This window comes from Tympanuchus pallidicinctus, unplaced genomic scaffold, assembly GCF_026119805.1.
Source record: "Tympanuchus pallidicinctus isolate F22 unplaced genomic scaffold, pur_lepc_1.0 scaffold18, whole genome shotgun sequence".
Lineage (NCBI taxonomy): Eukaryota > Metazoa > Chordata > Aves > Galliformes > Phasianidae > Tympanuchus > Tympanuchus pallidicinctus.
The window spans coordinates 298,767-320,212 of NW_026294699.1; the positions used below are offsets into that span (position 1 = coordinate 298,767).

The following is a 21,446-nucleotide window of genomic DNA, read 5'->3' on the forward strand; positions in this document are numbered from 1 at the left end:
TAGATTGCAGTGTATGGTGGAAAGTTCTCGTGGTTCTTTGGTTGCAGACGTGGCTCCGCAGAGGGCGTTGCCAGATCCTCGACTGGCGTCCCGCTGGCATCCCAGAGGTGGGTAGTCTGCCTTCATTGACTTCACCAGAAAGAGCACTCACATCAGAAATGGGTTTGCCTGAAATTTATCTTAAAACTTTCCATGAAGGTCCTGAGACATGGAATGAGGAACTGAAGACGGGAAAATATTCCCCTGTCCTCAAGGAAATGAAGGAGGATTTGGAGAAGGCAGTCCCTGGTGCGTATATTTCCATCTGTTCACCAAAAGGCTTGGGAAGCTGAGGTTCTACGTGTATTCGTGGAGAAACTGTAGCATGCATAGCAGGAAGGGACGGGCCAGAGCCTTGCTGTGGTGCTGCTCCTGTGTCTGAACCGGCTGCAGCTTTTGCCCGTTCCCTTTGAAAGAAGGCATTTAGCATCACCTTGCAGCTTGTCAGAAACGCACAGCGTGCACTGTGAACAACAAACTCACCTGCAACCTGCCGGTCTCCCAGCAGGCCAGGTTTTGCTGTCCGTGCAACAGAACTGGAAGCGTGTAGCATTTTTTTTTCCAGTGAATGACACTTTCAGACTGGTGACGAGGCGCACCGCAAAAAGCCCAGGCTTTGTTTCTAAACTTTCTTGCTGTACCTTGCCTCCTGAAGATACTATCAGCCTGATGAGGAGCACTTACTTACAGTCCCATGCTCCTGCCTTCTTTCGAGAGAGGCAGACAGAGAGCCTGTGCAGATGGGGAAGGCAGCAGTCTCACGCTGCCCATCTCTCGGAAAGAAACAGAGGACACACAAGCAACTGGTCATGCAGTTAAAGGTCTCTCACAGTGCTCTGTGTCTGTGGTTACATGTTGTACAGCTCCCACTGCACCCAGTTCCCAGGAACTTGTTGCATGAGGCACAAGGCGTGACAGAAGCCTAGAGCGGGATCCCTCCTGTGAGCCGAGGCGCGGGGGGATACACTGACCCACAGAGATGGGGCACTGGCATTGAGGGATCCTTCTGCTCCTTCTCATGGATAGGTCGCCGAAAGGGAGGAGCATTCCGGTTTTAGTTTTCTTTCCAAGTGAATTGTGACTTCACAGTTCCTTTGCAGAAGGGAAGGGAAGGGAGGTTATGGGTCAGGCTGGGTGATGTACGTGAAGTGCCGTGCCTTGCAAAGCTGTCTTTGCCGGCCACTCCAGCCGTGAGCTGCTCCCAGTGCCTTCTGCCATGGTGCAGTTGAGTTTAGAGCTGGCGTGAGCTCCAGGAGGACGTTCCTCTGGGTAGCTCCACGCACTGTTAGATTTGTACAATCGTGGTTCCCCACGTGGGCACCCAGGATCTGCTTCCAAGCTGCTTCTGTGTGGGAGAGAACAGCGTCGTGAAGGAATCTCCTGTTTTAATCGCATGCTCTGCCATTCTGACTGGCAGAACGTCTGAGTTGCTCTGTCCTGTGCTTGTTTGCAGGTGTGACTGGAAGTGAAGGTCATCCAGCTTCCCCGCCGAGTTCCAGGACTGAAGCTCTGTCAGATCACACGGGTATGCCATGGCTTTTAGTTCCTGTGCGAGCTGCCAGCTCAAAGGCCGAATGTCGGCCAGGTCTCTCGGCAGGTGTGAGGGCAAAGTGCTGCGTGTGTGTGCCCTTTCCTTGCACGATCCCCCGGTATGCTCCACTGTGCTCCACAGCGATGCCGTCGTGTACGGAAACTTTTCACGGCTCTTTGGTTGCAGAAGTGCCCCCAGGGAGGGCTTTGCGTGTCCTTGGCACGGGAGATTTAATTTCATGCATTCTGTGCAGGTCCGGAAAGAGGAAAGGGTGCATCGAGAGGAGGGTATTACGCCTGGTGGTCGTCCCGTGTCCAAAGGAAACCCGTGATGAAAATAGGGGAGGCAGTGCATGGCGGAACTAAAGGGACTGACCAAGAGACTGTGCAGAAGAAGCCGTTGCAGGAAGGCAGCAGTGACACGCAGCCAGTCTCTGACCGAAATGCTCAGGCAGAACAAGCAGCTGCTTTGCCAGGTAATTTCAGTCCCGTGGTCATCCGATGTCCCCAGCCAGAATCACTGCGTGCCACCAGGCTCTCCCTGCCTGCTCTTGCACAGCAGGCCAGCAGCCAAACCTGAGCGTGTTCCTACAGAGCACATGCTACAAAGGAGCCCGAGGGCCATGAGCCCTGCCTGGTAGGAGCCTGCAGGAGTGTTTCTCCACTGGGCTGTCTCCAGCTGTGCCTTGTGCTGGCTGGAGGCTGACCTTCAGCCTGGGGAATGTCCTGGGGGAGAGCTCCGGACATGAAATGTGGGGAAAGTGTGAGGGTTTCTGCTCTGCAGTGCTGCCCACGGACAAAGCCCAGACCCCAGGGCAGAGCCCTGCCCTCAGCCCAGAGGAACAGATGGGCAGTGCCGGTGCAGCCTCTCCCTACCCAACGGGAAGTGGAAGCAATCCTTCTTGTCCTCTGGTGCTTATACACCGGAGACGGAGGTACCCACTGATGAAAAAGGAAATCTCTTGGCTCCGTGAAGCGCGCTGTGAGATCATCTGCATTGCAGATGACAGTAACCTGCGGCACTGTCTCGGTTCTTGCAGGGGTGGACGTAGGGAAAATCACAAAGGCTGCTGTTGGCAAGGAGCTGCAAAAACGCCACATCCCAGTGGTTGCTGTGGTCTCAGCTGCGCTGCTGTCCGTGCTGACCCTGGCCTGCATTCCTATGCTATGGATGTGGAAAAAATACCTGTGAGTTGACTTTTCCCCAAGACACTATCGCTGCATTTGGCTACAAAGCATTTGTGGTGACAGGATCCTGATGGCCAAATCAGCTGCTGGCAGTACACTGCCGGCATTTATGTTGCAAGGCCTTTCAAGCGTCCCTCGATTCCTATCGGTGAGCAGTGCTTTCTGAAACTCATTCCCACAGGGCGCGCAAGAGAGAACGGGCAGCTGCAGGACAAGCTCCTCCTGACACCGACTGCGAGAGAGATCAGAACACAAGCGAAGGCCAAGCAGAGCTGGAGGAGGCTGCAGAGCAGGATGCACTTGACCAAAGAAACAACCTTTCCATCCCATTATGGTGGTCCTCCAATGCAGAATTTGCCGAGCTGTGCAGCGGAATCAGCACAGACCCCTCCCTTCAGCCCGCATGGCCCAGCAGCTCTCCCGCTGACAACATCTCTTCCGTTCATACTTGCAGTCCTTAGGACTCCCCTGAGCCATCCAGTGCCCCTGTTACCGGTGCTGAGGGCTCAGGTTCATTTCCATCAAGTTCCATCTTTATGATCAATAAAAACATCCTATTCCAAAGCTGCTGCTGTGACCATTTCCATTGGGTTACAGGGCACGGGTCTGGGGCCAGCACTTGGGAAAGCATTCCCTCTCAGGATTGTGGAGGCACTATAGAAGTTTGCCACACAAAGTTGTGGATGCCCTGTCCCTGGACGCGTTTAAGGCCAGGCTAGAGGGAGCTCTGGAAAGGCCGACTCAGCGGGTGGCATCCCTGCCCTCGGCAGTAGGGTTGGAGGTAAAAGTTCTTAGATGTCCCTTCCTACCCCAGCCATTCCATGACTCCGTGTTTCTATGATGTAGGCATCGGCCCCAGCAGCCCTGGTGCAGCGCATCACAAGAGGGGCGAGGAGCCTCCACCCGGCTTCCCAGGGCCGTGAGGCCACAACGCCCCGCTGTGATGCCATCCCTGGACACAGGCATTGCTCTGAGTGCTGAGAGACTGCCTGAGAGAGCGCACTTTGGGTTCGGCTCCTCACAGCTGAGGAGATGCAGCAGCCGCCTGCTGTGCCTTCCCCGTGCTCACAGGAAGGCTGGAGCCGGGAAGGACTCTGCGCCTGGGGCAGGACAACGCTGGGTACATGTAGGACTGGGGGAGAGGGGCTGCAGAAGAGCTCTGTGGAGAGGCACCTGGGGCTTCTGGTTGGTGACATGTTGAATGTGGGTCAACCGCATGCCCTGGTAAAGCAGTGGGTAATGCAGGCTGACCGTACCCTGCTGGGCAAAAGGCACGGCACTGCTAGCTGATGTAGAGAAGGATTATCTTGCTTGGCCCTGTGCTGGACGGCCTCAGCTCAATTGCCGTGTGCAGTTTTGGGTGCCACAATACAGGAAAGACTGAAAACTTGAGGGAATGCCCAGCGGAGGGCATCAGAGATGCTGGTAGTCAGCAGCGCCGGCGAAAGCCTTCTGCTGGCTTAAGGGCGGCTCCGGTCTTCTTAAAACCTGAACTGCTCGGGGGGAAAGGGGCCCCGACATGCAGAGGAAGCTCTGCTCTGCTCGCCCGTGTCTGATCTCACTTGTCCCTGCAGGCCCCCAAGGTCAACCGGCAGGGTGGAATCCTGTCCCTGAGCCTGGGCTGGATGCCAGAGGCAAGTCCCCACTCTTCATTGCCTTGATATTTGCTCAGACTTGGTGGTGGACCTGTGGTGGACGTCCATTGGGACAGCCCTTACGTTGCATGCTCGAAGCAGTGCGCTGCCGTGAGGACCCACTGCGGTGTGATGAGAGATCCTCCGTGAGAGATGATTCCTGTACCCACCTCCCACGGACCCGTGCAGAGCATCTGTGCCACTCATTTTTATAACCATCAGCCATGGGCCGGAGCCCGCAGGTGCTGCAAGCAGAAACACGTCAGCTTTTGCATCGGAACCGCCGTCCCTCCCCACAGGGCACCGCCGGGCCACTCACTCGCAGCCGCCGGAGAAGCCGTGCCCGGGCCGGCAGGCGCCCAGCAGCACCACGAGAGGCGGCAGCAGCACCACCGCTCCCGAAGGCGCGCAGCAGCCCATCGCGCCCGGCTTCGTCGCCGCCGGCGCTGCTGTCACAGAACCGTTGGTTCCGAGGTTTGTGATGCCGTGAGGGGGGGGTGCGGGCAGGAGCTGGAAGGGACCCCCGGCTGCCTTCTGCCGTAGCAGCGCCCTATGTCTTGTATGGATGGATGCGGAGCCACATGGTTGAGTGTGCAACCCAGGTTTGTGAATGACAGCAGCACGAATTTCAGGCTCTGTCCCAAAGGGAAACAGCTGCTCCTAAGGCCCTCGAGGCGTCACGCGCACCAGAAGCGGCTCTCAAACAAACCTTGCTGTGGTTTTGCGTGCTGTCCTGAAGGCGGTGCCCCAGATCTGCTGAGGGTGCACAGAATGCCTCAGAGGCAGTTTGCCTTGTGTGGGTATTCAGCTGTCCCCTTAGCGCTGTTCTCCGGGAGGTTAAGGGGAGTGGTGGGACGGATGAATGGCTCCGCGTGTGTCTGAGGGAGGGATGGGTGTCTTTGTGGAGACAGGAATGGAGCAGCGCCAGCAGTACTGAGGAAACTCAGTCATGGCCCCAGAGCACACGATGCCCTCAGCAAACAGCACCGATCTGCGCTGCAATGCAGCAAAACCCGGGAGCAAAGGGGAAAAGTTAAGTGGGGAGGGGAATACTTGGGAGGAGCCAAGCAAGATGAGTAAGTATTGAAAACAAAGAAAAGGGGCAAGATGGAGGCCGATACAGGAATCATGTACAAGCAAGCTGCACGTTGGTTTGTTTGCTTGTTTTATTGGGCCCTGCATCCAATCACTGGAATCCACCTTAATATTTTGTTAAGAATTATTCTACACAGAACTCCAGAGCTGGGGGGCTGGAAGGGAACTGCAGGCAGCTCCAGCATCCACAGACCTTACAGAAGGATGAGGCCAGCCACATCTCCACCTTATTTAGGAGGATAGGGGAGTGGTGACAGACAAGGGGAAGTGGCCTCAAGTTGTGCCAGGGAGGTTTAGGTTGGATCTCAGGAAAAACTTCACTACAGAAAGGGTAGTGAAGGGTTGTTTTTAAACACATCCAGGGACAGTGACTCAACCACGTCCATGGGCAGCCCATTGCAGTGCTTATATATGGAGTTACAGGGCACAGAACTGGGGCCAGCACTTGGTGCAAGGCAAGCAATCAGAGAGCCGCACGCCAGGGAGGGCCTCCTCTGGCCCAGCCTCAGCTGGCTTGTCTGACCGGGACGGTCACCCAAGCTCCCACCAGAGCAGGGAAGTGCTGGGGAGACTTGATACGTGGAGGACTGTCCTTGAGCTCTTGTTCAGAGCTTCTGCCCTGGCAGTGTATATTTGCATTTAGGATGCGTGTCCAGTTCTGGGCTCTCCAGTTCAAAAGAGACACGGATCTCCTAGAAGGAGTCTGGCAGAGGGCCACAAAGATGACGAAGGACCTGGAGCACATCCCTGATGAGGAAAGGCTGAGTAAGCTGGGTCTGTGCAGCCTGGGGAAAAGAAGACTGAGGGGAGATCTGATCTGTGTTAATTAACACCTAAAGGGAGGTGGGAGGCAAATGATGAGGCCAGGCTCTTCTTGGTGGTGTGTTGCAATAGGACAAGGAGCGTTGGCCCAAAACCTGAACGCAGGAAATTCCATACAGGTAGGCCTGTAGGCCTGGGTGCCTACCTGTGCGACCTATTGTAGGGAACCTGCTTTAGCAGGGGGGTTGGACTCACGGATCTCTTGAGGTCCCTTCCAACCCCTGCGATTCTGTGATGCTGTGACATCAAGAGCTATTGTCTGGGTGGTCTACAGCTTCCTCACAAAGGGAAGGAGGGAAGAAGACACTGATCACTTCTCTCTGGAGAGACTCTGCTGGAGGTGGCAGCAGCGTGATTCCTTCAGTGCAAGGTGGCAGGAGTGCAGCTGCTGCCGCAGTTTCCAGAGACCCAGGCGGGACCCTGCAGGCGATGGCCGTCAGAGCCTCTCGCCACCAAGCGTCCGGCTGCCAGCAGTGGGTGAGCTCACTTGGACGTTGCGGCCGGGAGGTGCTAACCGGCGAGTCTTACATTTCCACTACTAAATTCGGTATGGAAGCACACTAACAATGGGAAATACGCCTGGTGTAGGAAAGGGGATGTCCTTAGCCGAGGTATGGAAAACTGAAAGAGAACAGGTGAAGCTGCAGATGTACCGATAAGAGTGTGAGCACGTGACGCTGGACTTGGCAGGTTTGCGGGAGGGTCTAGCTGCCCGTGTTCATATTTCAGCCATCAGCCTTTGTACCAGAGAGGCTTTATGTGCTTGGCTTGCTGCACTGCAGCACGTTTCACGTGCGTGGGTAACCTGTGCAAAAGCGCCCTGGATCCAGACCCGGTTTCTATATCACATCTTGTCCTCGGTGGCCTGAGGTGTCAGGAGCACACCGAGCTGGAAAGCATTCCCTCTCAGGGTTGTGGAGGCACTATAGAAGTTTGCCACGCGAAGTTGTGCATGCCCTGTCCCTGGAAGCATTCAAGGGCAGACTGGAGGGAGCTCTGGGCAGGCTGACTCAGCGGGTGGCATCCCTGCCCTTGGCAGTGGGGTTGGAGGTAAAAGTTCTTAGTCGTCCCTTCCTACCCCAGCCATTCCGTGATTCCGTGTTTCTATGATGTAAGCACCGGTCCCAGCAGCCCTGGTGCAGCGCATCACAAGAGGGACGGGGAGCTTCCACCCGGCTTCCCAAGGCCGTGAGGTCACAATGCCCCACTGTGATGCTGTCCCTGGGCACAGGCCTTGCTCTGCGCCTGCCCCAAGTGCAACACTTGCTGTGGCGGCAGTGGTGGTGGTGGCAGCATGGCACGAGTGTGGGGGGCCACGGCCCCTGCCCGCCTTGTCGTGCTCCTCCTACTGATGGCGCTGCGTTCCCGCGAGATTTGTGCTGCTCCGCTTCGAGCACTGGCAGCAGGTGAGTGGGCAGAGACGGGGCCAACACTGGGAAAACGGGGGGCCTGAAGTCACCCTTCCCTGGGGCCACCTTCCGGGTTGGACGTTAGGCAGACGGTGACGGGCAGCACCGCAGGAGCCGGGCAAGAGCCTGTGGCAGCGCTGTTCCCCAGGGCTGGCTCCAGCCGTGCCGGGCCGCGGCTCTGCCGCTTGCTGGCTGGAGCACAGCCTTCATCCTGGGTGATGTCCAGGGGTGATGTCCTCTGTGTGCTGGGAAAAACGTGAGCATTTCTGCTCCGGCCTCGTGGTACGCCCCTAGACGAATCCCAGTTTCCAACACAGAGCCCCGACCGCAGCCCAGAGCAAGACACAGGTGTGTTTTCCTCCGGTGCTTCGGTGTGACCTTCCTTTGTGTACACCAGAGGCGTCCCAGGAAGACAGGCCCCAGGGGCAGCTGCTTCTTCCCTGCGGTCCGTAAGGGTTGTTGCGCGTGGCGTGGAGAGCGCATTGTGGAAGCTGCCAGGTGGCAGCCAGGAGGTCCTCCCGGCCGCTCTGCAACTGTGACATCGTGACCTGAGTCTTTCTCCCGCCCCGTCACCTGACCCACCTCCAGTTTCTAAGGGAGAAGAAGATCACAACATCCCCAGCAATGGGAACGTCTCTCATCAGTTCTTGATTCTTGGTTCTAGATGCTGACATTGGTGGTGGTGAATCGACCTATTCAGACATTAGTCTGAATCCAGGTCTTATGCCTTGGGATCAACCCAGAGGTAGGTTCTGAGTGCCTGTTTCCAAGAAGGCAGACAAATTTGTGCCCCAGTAGCATACAGTGTCATTTCAGATCCTCTCAAGGTCTTCCTAACCTGCTTGTACCTTGGAGGTCTTGCACAGATCAGTCATGAGTAGTTTGTTACTGGGAGAGCGGCCACATTTCAGTGGGAAGGTTACCCCTGCCTCTCTCCAGTTGTGAGAACGCAGACCACCTTCTTTGCGCCACGTCAATCCCTGACCCGCCACCACACCCTGCGGGTCACTGAGGAAAAAGTAGCCCCGAGATGCAGAGGAAGCTCTGCTCTGCTCACCCGTGTCTGATCTCACTTGTCCCTGCAGGCCCTCAAGGACAACCGGCAGAGTGGAATCCTGTCCCTGAGCCTGGGCTGGACGCCAGAGGCAAGTCCCCACTCTTCATTGCCTTGATATTTGCTCAGACTTGGTGGTGATAGCTCAGCAAGCTTTCGGCTCTTCACCGGCCAGCGTGACAGTGCTGGGTGAAATGCATGGAGTCCACTGATTCCTGGGTGCTGCATGCTCCCACTGCTGCCTTTGTCTCTCTGACTCCGAGGTCTCCCAGTCAGAAAGCCTCAAGGGGCTGAATTTTGTTCATGAGGTCTCGGAGGGCTCTTTCACGTGGCCTGGAGAAAGTATTTTGAAAGCTGCTGAATGCCAGCCAGCAAGGTCCCCTGGCCCCTCTGCAACTTGGGAGCTTTTGTCCTGCGTGTGGCTCGCGTGTCACTACCTGAGCCCCTTGTAGTCACTGTAGGTTCTAAGGAAGAGAGAGGTGGCCACGTGCAATGGGAACGTTTCTCATCTGCCCTTGACGACAGCTGCGTCCGTAGGCAGTGGCTTGTGGAAGCCTCATCTTAATCTGCTCTGTTGTAACCTTCACCTGTTTGTTTTTTCTGGGAGACCGCAGCTTGGCCAATTACCGAGGTGACACCAATATGGTGAACAGCAAAATGGTGCTTTAATGGAACGAACACGTGCTTATATATGGAGGGGAGGTCCTAATGCGTTACAACCCGAAGATGGCGCAAGCGCCTAATACAACATTTCCCCCTCCCCATGCCAAGAGAAGCCTTGCCCCGTTACAATACGCAATGTGCTAAACCTAAACAACATACATCTTAGAACTTATCCTGCATTCTACAATATTCCAATTGCGTGTAGATCATTTTCTCAGTCATTCGTTGTATACAACCTCGCAAACATCGAAAGATACATGGCAAACACAACATTAATCCCAAAAATATGAACAACCTATCAGTAGAAAAATTCAAAGGTACCCCTGTAAGGCACGTGCGGAATGGTGAAGTGGCTGATTGCATGCTTAGGCAGAAATCCGTCCTCCCTGTTTGGCGAGCCCAAGTAACCCACAAATTCCCAGGCTGCTGGATCAAGTGAGTACCTCCCACCGGCAACCAACACAGACAAAAGAGGCACAACGACATTAGCACAGTAATTCTCGTTGGCAGCAAGGGTCCCTTTTCCAGGTCCTTTTCCTTCATGTGGCTGTCCTTTGGTTCCGGGTCCTTCAAGTGCCCGATCAACATAGCCTGTAACAAGATACTCAATTCTTGATTATTACCTCAGTAGCTTTAACATCACCAACCTCCGGCTTGATCTTCCTTGAGGGTACCCATCAAATGTCCCCCGTTTCTTTGTTTTTTATTGCCGCATAACCTCTGCCCCATACTGATATGGACCACCCCGCTTCCCAAGAACCATTTTCCATTTTAACCTTAACTGGTGGGCCCTCCTCAATTTTCGGCTGCCAATGTTTCTGTATAGGGGTCCTTATGCTTTCCCCCGCTCAAAATGATTTAACGCATACAATGCACGAGCCAAGATTTCTCCTTGAAGTGATATTGGGATCTTCCCTGTGTATCCCTCCCCCTCCCCAAGGACACGAATCTTTTCCTTGAGGAGGCGGTTAGCCCTTTCTACAATGGCTTGACCTTGCGAATTACCCGGGATTCCTGTACTATGTGTGATGTTCCAGCTGGCCAGCCACTCTTTAGATGACCGCGAAACAAAGCAAGAGCCATTATCTGTTTTTATGTGGTGCGGCATTCCCAAGACCGCGATGGCCGTGGCCCAGTGATGCTGAGCCGCCGCAGAGCTAGTGCGCCCATGTTGTGTAGCAACAATGACGTTAGAGGATGTATCAATTGTTATAGCAAGCCATGCTCGTGGGGCCATTCGTGGTTCCATCGTAAAATCTGTCTGCCAGACGTCCAATGGGGCGAGACCACGGGGATTAATTCATGCCCCGAGCGCTGGTGCAGAATTGCAGTGCGGGCAAGTTTGCACAACTTCCCTAGCAACAGTGACAGGAATGGAGCAAGTCCGAGCTAACGCTCTAGCCCCTATATGTAATGCAGAATGAAGATCACGAGCTTCCCGCAAAGTAAATACTTGGCCCCCCGCTAAACGATCCGCTATATCATTCCCCATAGTGAAAAACCCTCGAACATCAGAATGGCTACGGACATGGAGGATGGCGACAGGCGCAGATCTGGCCACCAAAGCATCCTCCAACAAAGCTGCAGTTGTCGTATTCGGCTGTCCCTCCTTTCCCATGCGTAATAGCAACCTAGCTACGAATGCCGAATCAGTAATGATGTTACGGGGAGTCTGGGGCCAGATGCATAGTGCCACTGCCACCGCTCTGGCTTCCAGCATCTGAACGCTCACCGAGCCATCAGTTATCAACTTAGACTCCCACTTGCCACCCGGTACTTGCCAAACAGCTACTCCCTGGCCAGTCGCCGAAGAGGTATCAGTGAATATTGTCGGGCCATCTATGGGGGTGTCCAACACTCTGTGCCTTAGGGATATCTGAAGAGGTCTCGCCAGATCGAAAATTGGTAGTACATCAGTGTAACTAAGCTTACCACTGAAATCATGCACCGCCAAGGAGATCTCATTCGGCAAAGGCTGAGCATTTTGAAAAGCCCCCGGTAGGTACACAATATCCAGGTCCTTTGCAAAAGCTCTTACCGCCGTGAGGCGAGCCTTTCGGAGCAGAGAGGACAATTGCTCCAACCACAGAGTAAACGCCCTCACCGGCTGGGCGGAGAACAGCCAACCCAATGGAAGGGCTGCCAACTCCCCTGCTCTAAGTGCTGTTGCTTGGCCCTCTGGGGACCCTACCATACCCTCCGCTAGGCCCTGGAGACGCGCAAGATTAGTCCTGTCATTCCGGCCCTGGCCATTCGCTGGATGGCGGTGGTCACGAGTGGCAGTGGCCACCACAACCTGAAGCAGCCTATTCCACTCATCATACCACAGGGTGTATTGTACAGGTTCAAGGATGACACGCATAAGATTGACCACATCATATGGCAGGAGGCTAGAAGCCATAAGAGCTTCTACTGCCTACATGGTCACAGGAGAGCGCAGACCTTTACTTTTAACCAAATCCGCAAGGCGAGTAATTGCCTTGGAGTCCAGAGGGGTCCAAGCTGGATCCTCTGTTTTTACTACTACAGGGAGGGCAAATGCCGTAGCTGTCGGATCTGCCGTTCGTAAACCCTCCCTCGCCCTAGCGCAGTCAGTGAGTGCAGGTGGGGCCCATGAGGCAGTCACTGCAGGATCCCGCCCTCCCTGGGTGAATCCCGAGGCTGCTCGCACCGGGACGCCACACCCACATCCTTCACAAGATGGAGTGGAACATTGCAGCCCCTTTTGGGAGCGGCCGCGGCAACAAACAGAGTCAGGCAGCGAGGAAGCACCGCCCCCGCTCTCACATTTCACCAGCCGCGCCGTACCCTCTCCGGCCAGCTCGCCCTCCCCCACTGCCCTCTTAACAGGTGTAGAACAAGCTATGTTACATTCCTCCGCACCTCCCCTTCCCCCCTCATCCCTGAAGGGTTTCAACGAAGGCTATAAACCCTGAGCTGGATAAGGAGGCGGGGATGGAGCCTCTTCGTCCCTGCGGTCCGACGATCCCTGCCGGACTTCCTCCCTTCTTGGTGTCGAAGCTGCCGCCTCGGGCGGGGCTGCGGGGACCGGCCCCGACTTGCCCTCCAGCAAACCTGCAGCAGAGACAAGATCTCCCCCCTCCCCAGCCCTAACAGCTCCCTAGCTCGATCACTCGCCATTTTCTCCTCCCTCGCCATCTTAAACGCCCCCAAAATCAATCCCCACACCTTGAACTCTGCCGCCTTTTGGGTAGTCGTTGCCCTCTTAGAGAGCGCGGCAGTGAACCCATCCCAATTAGCGGGATCGTATAAGTCAGAGGGAGACGCCAATAAGCCCTCCCCCTCCAGCAGCGAAAGAACCGCTGCAACCTCCTTCTTAGAAGGAACACTTTTTGCACAATAGGTCTTACATGCGCGAAGAATCACCTTGATAACGGCTTCCATCGCCCCAGGCTAAGCGCGCGTCTAGCCTTCACCGGGCGCTTCCCCGAGCTTCTCGGGGGATCCTGGCTCTTTTTCCCGAGCCTCCCGCCTGACAAGGAGTAATGCGCACTCCTCCCCGTCCCCGGGCTTCCACTACTCCGCGGGTTTTATAACGTACCCGCTCCGCAATGGGATCCTGCGCCGCTGGCAGAACAGCTGACTCACCCCCAGAAATCACGTCGGGATCACCATTTGTTGTAACCTTCACCTGTTCGTTTTTTCTGGGAGACCGCAGCTTGGCCAATTACCGAGGTGACACCAATATGGTGAACAGCAAAATGGCGCTTTAATGGAACGAACACGTGCGGGAGAGGTCCTAACGCGTTACAACCCGAAGATGGCGCAAGCGCCTAATGCAACACTGCTCCATGAGACTCAGGGCAATCCCCCAGCTAAGTCGCTGGAAGGAAAGGGTCTGTAGGTGTTCCCCTTCCCCATTCCCTTTCCCTGTGCAGTTCCACTTTCAATAGCACGGCGCCACTGCAGGCACCCAGCAACTGTTTTCAAGGTGCTCCTGCGCTGAAGAGAGAGAAGAGGGTTGCAAAGTAGCCCCCTGTCACTCCCATCTGAAGAAGCATGTGGGCAGGTTTGACGGCAGCTGCTCTGTCCTGTGTGTCTTTACAGATGTGGATGGCGGAGAATGGGATCCAGCTTCCCAGCTGGGTTCCAGGCCAGAAGGTCCGGCGGATCTCATGGGTATGTCATGGCTTTTTACTTCCTTTGAGAGCTGCCAGCTCAGAGCTCTAATGTCAGCCAGGCACGTCTGAAGGTATGAGAATCCAGACGTGCCTTTGCGTGCCCTGTCACCGCATGATTCCCCGATAGCACCTGCCCCTCAGTGACGCCATCATGCAGCTGTAATACGTAGATTGCAGTGTATGGTGGAAAGTTCTCGTGGTTCTTTGGTTGCAGACGTGGCTCCGCAGAGGGCGTTGCCAGATCCTCGACTGGCGTCCCGCTGGCATCCCAGAGGTGGGTAGTCTGCCTTCATTGACTTCACCAGAAAGAGCACTCACATCAGAAATGGGTTTGCCTGAAATTTATCTTAAAACTTTCCATGAAGGTCCTGAGACATGGAATGAGGAACTGAAGACGGGAAAATATTCCCCTGTCCTCAAGGAAATGAAGGAGGATTTGGAGAAGGCAGTCCCTGGTGCGTATATTTCCATCTGTTCACCAAAAGGCTTGGGAAGCTGAGGTTCTACGTGTATTCGTGGAGAAACTGTAGCATGCATAGCAGGAAGGGACGGGCCAGAGCCTTGCTGTGGTGCTGCTCCTGTGTCTGAACCGGCTGCAGCTTTTGCCCGTTCCCTTTGAAAGAAGGCATTTAGCATCACCTTGCAGCTTGTCAGAAACGCACAGCGTGCACTGTGAACAACAAACTCACCTGCAACCTGCCGGTCTCCCAGCAGGCCAGGTTTTGCTGTCCGTGCAACAGAACTGGAAGCGTGTAGCATTTTTTTTTCCAGTGAATGACACTTTCAGACTGGTGACGAGGCGCACCGCAAAAAGCCCAGGCTTTGTTTCTAAACTTTCTTGCTGTACCTTGCCTCCTGAAGATACTATCAGCCTGATGAGGAGCACTTACTTACAGTCCCATGCTCCTGCCTTCTTTCGAGAGAGGCAGACAGAGAGCCTGTGCAGATGGGGAAGGCAGCAGTCTCACGCTGCCCATCTCTCGGAAAGAAACAGAGGACACACAAGCAACTGGTCATGCAGTTAAAGGTCTCTCACAGTGCTCTGTGTCTGTGGTTACATGTTGTACAGCTCCCACTGCACCCAGTTCCCAGGAACTTGTTGCATGAGGCACAAGGCGTGACAGAAGCCTAGAGCGGGATCCCTCCTGTGAGCCGAGGCGCGGGGGGATACACTGACCCACAGAGATGGGGCACTGGCATTGAGGGATCCTTCTGCTCCTTCTCATGGATAGGTCGCCGAAAGGGAGGAGCATTCCGGTTTTAGTTTTCTTTCCAAGTGAATTGTGACTTCACAGTTCCTTTGCAGAAGGGAAGGGAAGGGAGGTTATGGGTCAGGCTGGGTGATGTACGTGAAGTGCCGTGCCTTGCAAAGCTGTCTTTGCCGGCCACTCCAGCCGTGAGCTGCTCCCAGTGCCTTCTGCCATGGTGCAGTTGAGTTTAGAGCTGGCGTGAGCTCCAGGAGGACGTTCCTCTGGGTAGCTCCACGCACTGTTAGATTTGTACAATCGTGGTTCCCCACGTGGGCACCCAGGATCTGCTTCCAAGCTGCTTCTGTGTGGGAGAGAACAGCGTCGTGAAGGAATCTCCTGTTTTAATCGCATGCTCTGCCATTCTGACTGGCAGAACGTCTGAGTTGCTCTGTCCTGTGCTTGTTTGCAGGTGTGACTGGAAGTGAAGGTCATCCAGCTTCCCCGCCGAGTTCCAGGACTGAAGCTCTGTCAGATCACACGGGTATGCCATGGCTTTTAGTTCCTGTGCGAGCTGCCAGCTCAAAGGCCGAATGTCGGCCAGGTCTCTCGGCAGGTGTGAGGGCAAAGTGCTGCGTGTGTGTGCCCTTTCCTTGCACGATCCCCCGGTATGCTCCACTGTGCTCCACAGCGATGCCGTCGTGTACGGAAACTTTTCACGGCTCTTTGGTTGCAGAAGTGCCCCCAGGGAGGGCTTTGCGTGTCCTTGGCACGGGAGATTTAATTTCATGCATTCTGTGCAGGTCCGGAAAGAGGAAAGGGTGCATCGAGAGGAGGGTATTACGCCTGGTGGTCGTCCCGTGTCCAAAGGAAACCCGTGATGAAAATAGGGGAGGCAGTGCATGGCGGAACTAAAGGGACTGACCAAGAGACTGTGCAGAAGAAGCCGTTGCAGGAAGGCAGCAGTGACACGCAGCCAGTCTCTGACCGAAATGCTCAGGCAGAACAAGCAGCTGCTTTGCCAGGTAATTTCAGTCCCGTGGTCATCCGGTGTCCCCAGCCAGAATCACTGCGTGCCACCAGGCTCTCCCTGCCTGCTCTTGCACAGCAGGCCAGCAGCCAAACCTGAGCGTGTTCCTACAGAGCACATGCTACAAAGGAGCCCGAGGGCCATGAGCCCTGCCTGGTAGGAGCCTGCAGGAGTGTTTCTCCACTGGGCTGTCTCCAGCTGTGCCTTGTGCTGGCTGGAGGCTGACCTTCAGCCTGGGGAATGTCCTGGGGGAGAGCCTGGGGGACATGAAATGTGGGGAAAGTGTGAGGGTTTCTGCTCTGCAGTGCTGCCCACGGACAAAGCCCAGACCCCAGGGCAGAGCCCGGCCCTCAGCCCAGAGGAACAGATGGGCAGTGCCGGTGCAGCCTCTCCCTACCCAACGGGAAGTGGAAGCAATCCTTCTTGTCCTCTGGTGCTTATACACCGGAGACGGAGGTACCCACTGATGAAAAAGGAAATCTCTTGGCTCCGTGAAGCGCACTGTGAGATCATCTGCATTGCAGATGACAGTAACCTGCGGCACTGTCTCGGTTCTTGCAGGGGTGGACGTAGGGAAAATCACAAAGGCTGCTGTTGGCAAGGAGCTGCAAAAACGCCACATCCCAGTGGTTGCTGTGGTCTCAGCTGCGCTGCTGTCCGTGCTGACCCTGGCCTGCATTCCTATGCTATGGATGTGGAAAAAATACCTGTGAGTTGACTTTTCCCCAAGACACTATCGCTGCATTTGGCTACAAAGCATTTGTGGTGACAGGATCCTGATGGCCAAATCAGCTGCTGGCAGTACACTGCCGGCATTTATGTTGCAAGGCCTTTCAAGCGTCCCTCGATTCCTATCGGTGAGCAGTGCTTTCTGAAACTCATTCCCACAGGGCGCGCAAGAGAGAACGGGCAGCAGCAGGACAAGCTCCTCCTGACACCGACTGCGAGAGAGATCAGAACACAAGCGAAGGCCAAGCAGAGCTGGAGGAGGCTGCAGAGCAGGATGCACTTGACCAAGGAAACAACTTCTCCATCCCATTATGGTGGTCCTCCAATGCAGAATTTGCCAAGCTGCACAGCGGAATCAGCACAGACCCCTCCCTTCAGCCCGCATGGCCCAGCAGCTCTCCCGCTGACAACATCTCTTCCGTTCATACTTGCAGTCCTTAGGACTCCCCTGAGCCATCCAGTGCCCCTGTTACCGGTGCTGAGGGCTCAGGTTCATTTCCATCAAGTTCCATCTTTATGATCAATAAAAACATCCTATTCCAAAGCTGCTTCTGTGACCATTTCCATTGGGTTACAGGGCACGGGTCTGGGGCCAGCACTTGGGAAAGCATTCCCTCTCAGGGTTGTGGAGGCACTATAGAAGTTTGCCACACAAAGTTGTGGATGCCCTGTCCCTGGACGCGTTCAAGGCCAGGCTAGAGGGAGCTCTGGAAAGGCCGACTCAGCGGGTGGCATCCCTGCCCTCGGCAGTGGGGTTGGAGGTAAAAGTTCTTAGATGTCCCTTCCTACCCCAGCCATTCCATGACTCCGTGTTTCTATGATGTAGGCATCGGCCCCAGCAGCCCTGGTGCAGCGCATCACAAGAGGGACGGGGAGCCTCCACCCGGCTTCCCAGGGCCGTGAGGCCAGAACTCCCCGCTGTGATACCATCCCTGGACACAGGCATTGCTCTGAGTGCTGAGAGACTGCCTGAGAGAGCGCACTTTGGGTTCGGCTCCTCACAGCTGAGGAGATGCAGCAGCCGCCTGCTGTGCCTTCCCCGTGCTCACAGGAAGGCTGGAGCCGGGAAGGACTCTGCGCCTGGGGCAGGACAACGCTGGGTACATGTAGGACTGGGGGAGAGGGGCTGCAGAAGAGCTCTGTGGAGAGGCACCTGGGGCTTCTGGTTGGTGACATGTTGAATGTGGGTCAACCGCATGCCCTGGTAAAGCAGTGGGTAATGCAGGCTGACCGTACCCTGCTGGGCAAAAGGCACGGCACTGCTAGCTGATGTAGAGAAGGATTATCTTGCTTGGCCCTGTGCTGGACGGCCTCAGCTCAATTGCCGTGTGCAGTTTTGGGTGCCACAATACAGGAAAGACTGAAAACTTGAGGGAATGCCCAGCGGAGGGCATCAGAGATGCTGGTAGTCAGCAGCGCCGGCGAAAGCCTTCTGCTGGCTTAAGGGTGGCTCCGGTCTTCTTAAAACCTGAACTGCTCGGGGGGAAAGGGGCCCCGACATGCAGAGGAAGCTCTGCTCTGCTCGCCCGTGTCTGATCTCACTTGTCCCTGCAGGCCCCCAAGGTCAACCGGCAGGGTGGAATCCTGTCCCTGAGCCTGGGCTGGATGCCAGAGGCAAGTCCCCACTCTTCATTGCCTTGATATTTGCTCAGACTTGGTGGTGGACCTGTGGTGGACGTCCATTGGGACAGCCCTTACGTTGCATGCTCGAAGCAGTGCGCTGCCGTGAGGACCCACTGCGGTGTGATGAGAGATCCTCCGTGAGAGATGATTCCTGTACCCACCTCCCACGGACCCGTGCAGAGCATCTGTGCCACTCATTTTTATAACCATCAGCCATGGGCCGGAGCCCGCAGGTGCTGCAAGCAGAAACACGTCAGCTTTTGCATCGGAACCGCCGTCCCTCCCCACAGGGCACCGCCGGGCCACTCACTCGCAGCCGCCGGAGAAGCCGTGCCCGGGCCGGCAGGCGCCCAGCAGCACCACGAGAGGCGGCAGCAGCACCACCGCTCCCGAAGGCGCGCAGCAGCCCATCGCGCCCGGCTTCGTCGCCGCCGGCGCTGCTGTCACAGAACCGTTGGTTCCGAGGTTTGTGATGCCGTGAGGGGGGGGTGCGGGCAGGAGCTGGAAGGGACCCCCGGCTGCCTTCTGCCGTAGCAGCGCCCTATGTCTTGTATGGATGGATGCGGAGCCACATGGTTGAGTGTGCAACCCAGGTTTGTGAATGACAGCAGCACGAATTTCAGGCTCTGTCCCAAAGGGAAACAGCTGCTCCTAAGGCCCTCGAGGCGTCACGCGCACCAGAAGCGGCTCTCAAACAAACCTTGCTGTGGTTTTGCGTGCTGTCCTGAAGGCGGTGCCCCAGATCTGCTGAGGGTGCACAGAATGCCTCAGAGGCAGTTTGCCTTGTGTGGGTATTCAGCTGTCCCCTTAGCGCTGTTCTCCGGGAGGTTAAGGGGAGTGGTGGGACGGATGAATGGCTCCGCGTGTGTCTGAGGGAGGGATGGGTGTCTTTGTGGAGACAGGAATGGAGCAGCGCCAGCAGTACTGAGGAAACTCAGTCATGGCCCCAGAGCACACGATGCCCTCAGCAAACAGCACCGATCTGCGCTGCAATGCAGCAAAACCCGGGAGCAAAGGGGAAAAGTTAAGTGGGGAGGGGAATACTTGGGAGGAGCCAAGCAAGATGAGTAAGTATTGAAAACAAAGAAAAGGGGCAAGATGGAGGCCGATACAGGAATCATGTACAAGCAAGCTGCACGTTGGTTTGTTTGCTTGTTTTATTGGGCCCTGCATCCAATCACTGGAATCCACCTTAATATTTTGTTAAGAATTATTCTACACAGAACTCCAGAGCTGGGGGGCTGGAAGGGAACTGCAGGCAGCTCCAGCATCCACAGACCTTACAGAAGGATGAGGCCAGCCACATCTCCACCTTATTTAGGAGGATAGGGGAGTGGTGACAGACAAGGGGAAGTGGCCTCAAGTTGTGCCAGGGAGGTTTAGGTTGGATCTCAGGAAAAACTTCACTACAGAAAGGGTAGTGAAGGGTTGTTTTTAAACACATCCAGGGACAGTGACTCAACCACGTCCATGGGCAGCCCATTGCAGTGCTTATATATGGAGTTACAGGGCACAGAACTGGGGCCAGCACTTGGTGCAAGGCAAGCAATCAGAGAGCCGCACGCCAGGGAGGGCCTCCTCTGGCCCAGCCTCAGCTGGCTTGTCTGACCGGGACGGTCACCCAAGCTCCCACCAGAGCAGGGAAGTGCTGGGGAGACTTGATACGTGGAGGACTGTCCTTGAGCTCTTGTTCAGAGCTTCTGCCCTGGCAGTGTATATTTGCATTTAGGATGCGTGTCCAGTTCTGGGCTCTCCAGTTCAAAAGAGACACGGATCTCCTAGAAGGAGTCTGGCAGAGGGCCACAAAGATGACGAAGGACCTGGAGCACATCCCTGATGAGGAAAGGCTGAGTAAGCTGGGTCTGTGCAGCCTGGGGAAAAGAAGACTGAGGGGAGATCTGATCTGTGTTAATTAACACCTAAAGGGAGGTGGGAGGCAAATGATGAGGCCAGGCTCTTCTTGGTGGTGTGTTGCAATGGGACAAGGAGCGCTGGCCCAAAACTTGAACGCAGGAAGTTCCATACAAGCGTGTGCAAGAACTTTTTACGTAAGGGTGACGGAGAACTGGATCAGGTTGCCCGAGAGGTTGTGCAGTCTCCTTCTATGGAGACATTCTGGACAGGTAGGCCTGTAGGCCTGGGTGCCTACCTGTGCGACCTATTGTAGGGAACCTGCTTTAGCAGGGGGGTTGGACTCACGGATCTCTTGAGGTCCCTTCCAACCCCTGCGATTCTGTGATGCTGTGACATCAAGAGCTATTGTCTGGGTGGTCTACAGCTTCCTCACAAAGGGAAGGAGGGAAGAAGACACTGATCGCTTCTCTCTGGAGAGACTGTGCTGGAGGTGGCAGCAGCGTGATTCCTTCAGTGCAAGGTGGCAGGAGTGCAGCTGCTGCCGCAGTTTCCAGAGACCCAGGCGGGACCCTGCAGGCGATGGCCGTCAGAGCCTCTCGCCACCAAGCGTCCGGCTGCCAGCAGTGGGTGAGCTCACTTGGACGTTGCGGCCGGGAGGTGCTAACCGGCGAGTCTTACATTTCCACTACTAAATTCGGTATGGAAGCACACTAACAATGGGAAATACGCCTGGTGTAGGAAAGGGGATGTCCTTAGCCGAGGTATGGAAAACTGAAAGAGAACAGGTGAAGCTGCAGATGTACCGATAAGAATGTAAGCACGTGACGCTGGACTTGGCAGGTTTGCGGGAGGGTCTAGCTGCCCGTGTTCATATTTCAGCCATCAGCCTTTGTACCAGAGAGGCTTTATGTGCTTGGCTTGCTGTACTGCAGCACGTTTCACGTGCGTGGGTAACCTGTGCAAAAGCGCCCTGGATCCAGACCTGGTTTCTATATCACATCTTGTCCTCGGTGGCCTGAGGTGTCAGGGGCACACCGAGCTGGAAAGCATTCCCTCTCAGGGTTGTGGAGGCACTATAGAAGTTTGCCACACAAAGTTGTGCATGCCCTGTCCCTGGAAGCATTCAAGGGCAGACTGGAGGGAGCTCTGGGCAGGCTGACTCAGCGGGTGGCATCCCTGCCCTCGGCAGTGGGGTTGGAGGTAAAAGTTCTTAGTCGTCCCTTCCTACCCCAGCCATTCCGTGATTCCGTGTTTCTATGATGCAAGCACCGGTCCCAGCAGCCCTGGTGCAGCGCATCACCAAGGGGCGGGGAGCCTCCACCCAGCTTCCCAAGGCCGTGAGGTCACAATGCCCCACTGTGATGCTGTCCCTGGGCACAGGCCTTGCTCTGCGCCTGCCCCAAGTGCAACACTTGCTGTGGCGGCAGTGGTGGTGGTGGCAGCATGG

General features: G+C 55.7%; 3 protein-coding genes across 3 annotated transcripts in view; all 3 read left to right on the forward strand.

Moving 5' to 3' along the window:
• The window catches only part of LOC128079313 (uncharacterized), a 36,735-nt gene that overhangs the window by 10,291 nt on the left and 4,998 nt on the right, over positions 1–21,446 (forward strand). The gene's annotated exons all lie outside the window — the stretch shown is intronic.
• LOC128079009 (uncharacterized) lies at positions 237–3,321 on the forward strand. The gene is made up of 5 exons (XM_052679830.1): positions 237–288; positions 1,493–1,564; positions 1,824–2,045; positions 2,610–2,757; positions 2,939–3,321. Exons 1-5 carry the CDS (start codon positions 258–260, stop codon positions 3,216–3,218), a joined length of 753 nt encoding a protein of 250 aa, XP_052535790.1. The 5' UTR covers positions 237–257; the 3' UTR covers positions 3,219–3,321.
• On the forward strand, positions 13,980–17,066 carry LOC128079010 (uncharacterized). The gene is made up of 5 exons (XM_052679831.1): positions 13,980–14,031; positions 15,236–15,307; positions 15,567–15,788; positions 16,355–16,502; positions 16,684–17,066. The coding sequence occupies exons 1-5, from the start codon at positions 14,001–14,003 to the stop codon at positions 16,961–16,963; spliced, it is 753 nt and encodes a 250-aa protein (XP_052535791.1). The 5' UTR covers positions 13,980–14,000; the 3' UTR covers positions 16,964–17,066.

Bases quoted from the DNA above. Each gene is read 5' to 3' on its own strand.
- LOC128079010 (XM_052679831.1), top strand. From the start codon at position 14,001: ATGAAGGAGGATTTGGAGAAGGCAGTCCCTG. The intron at 15,789-16,354 runs GTAATTTCAGTC...CGGTTCTTGCAG, and splicing joins ACAAGCAGCTGCTTTGCCAG to GGGTGGACGTAGGGAAAATC. The intron at 16,503-16,683 runs GTGAGTTGACTT...TCATTCCCACAG, and splicing joins TGGATGTGGAAAAAATACCT to GGCGCGCAAGAGAGAACGGG.
- LOC128079009 (XM_052679830.1), top strand. From the start codon at position 258: ATGAAGGAGGATTTGGAGAAGGCAGTCCCTG. The intron at 289-1,492 runs GTGCGTATATTT...GCTTGTTTGCAG, and splicing joins TTTGGAGAAGGCAGTCCCTG to GTGTGACTGGAAGTGAAGGT. The intron at 1,565-1,823 runs GTATGCCATGGC...CATTCTGTGCAG, and splicing joins AGCTCTGTCAGATCACACGG to GTCCGGAAAGAGGAAAGGGT.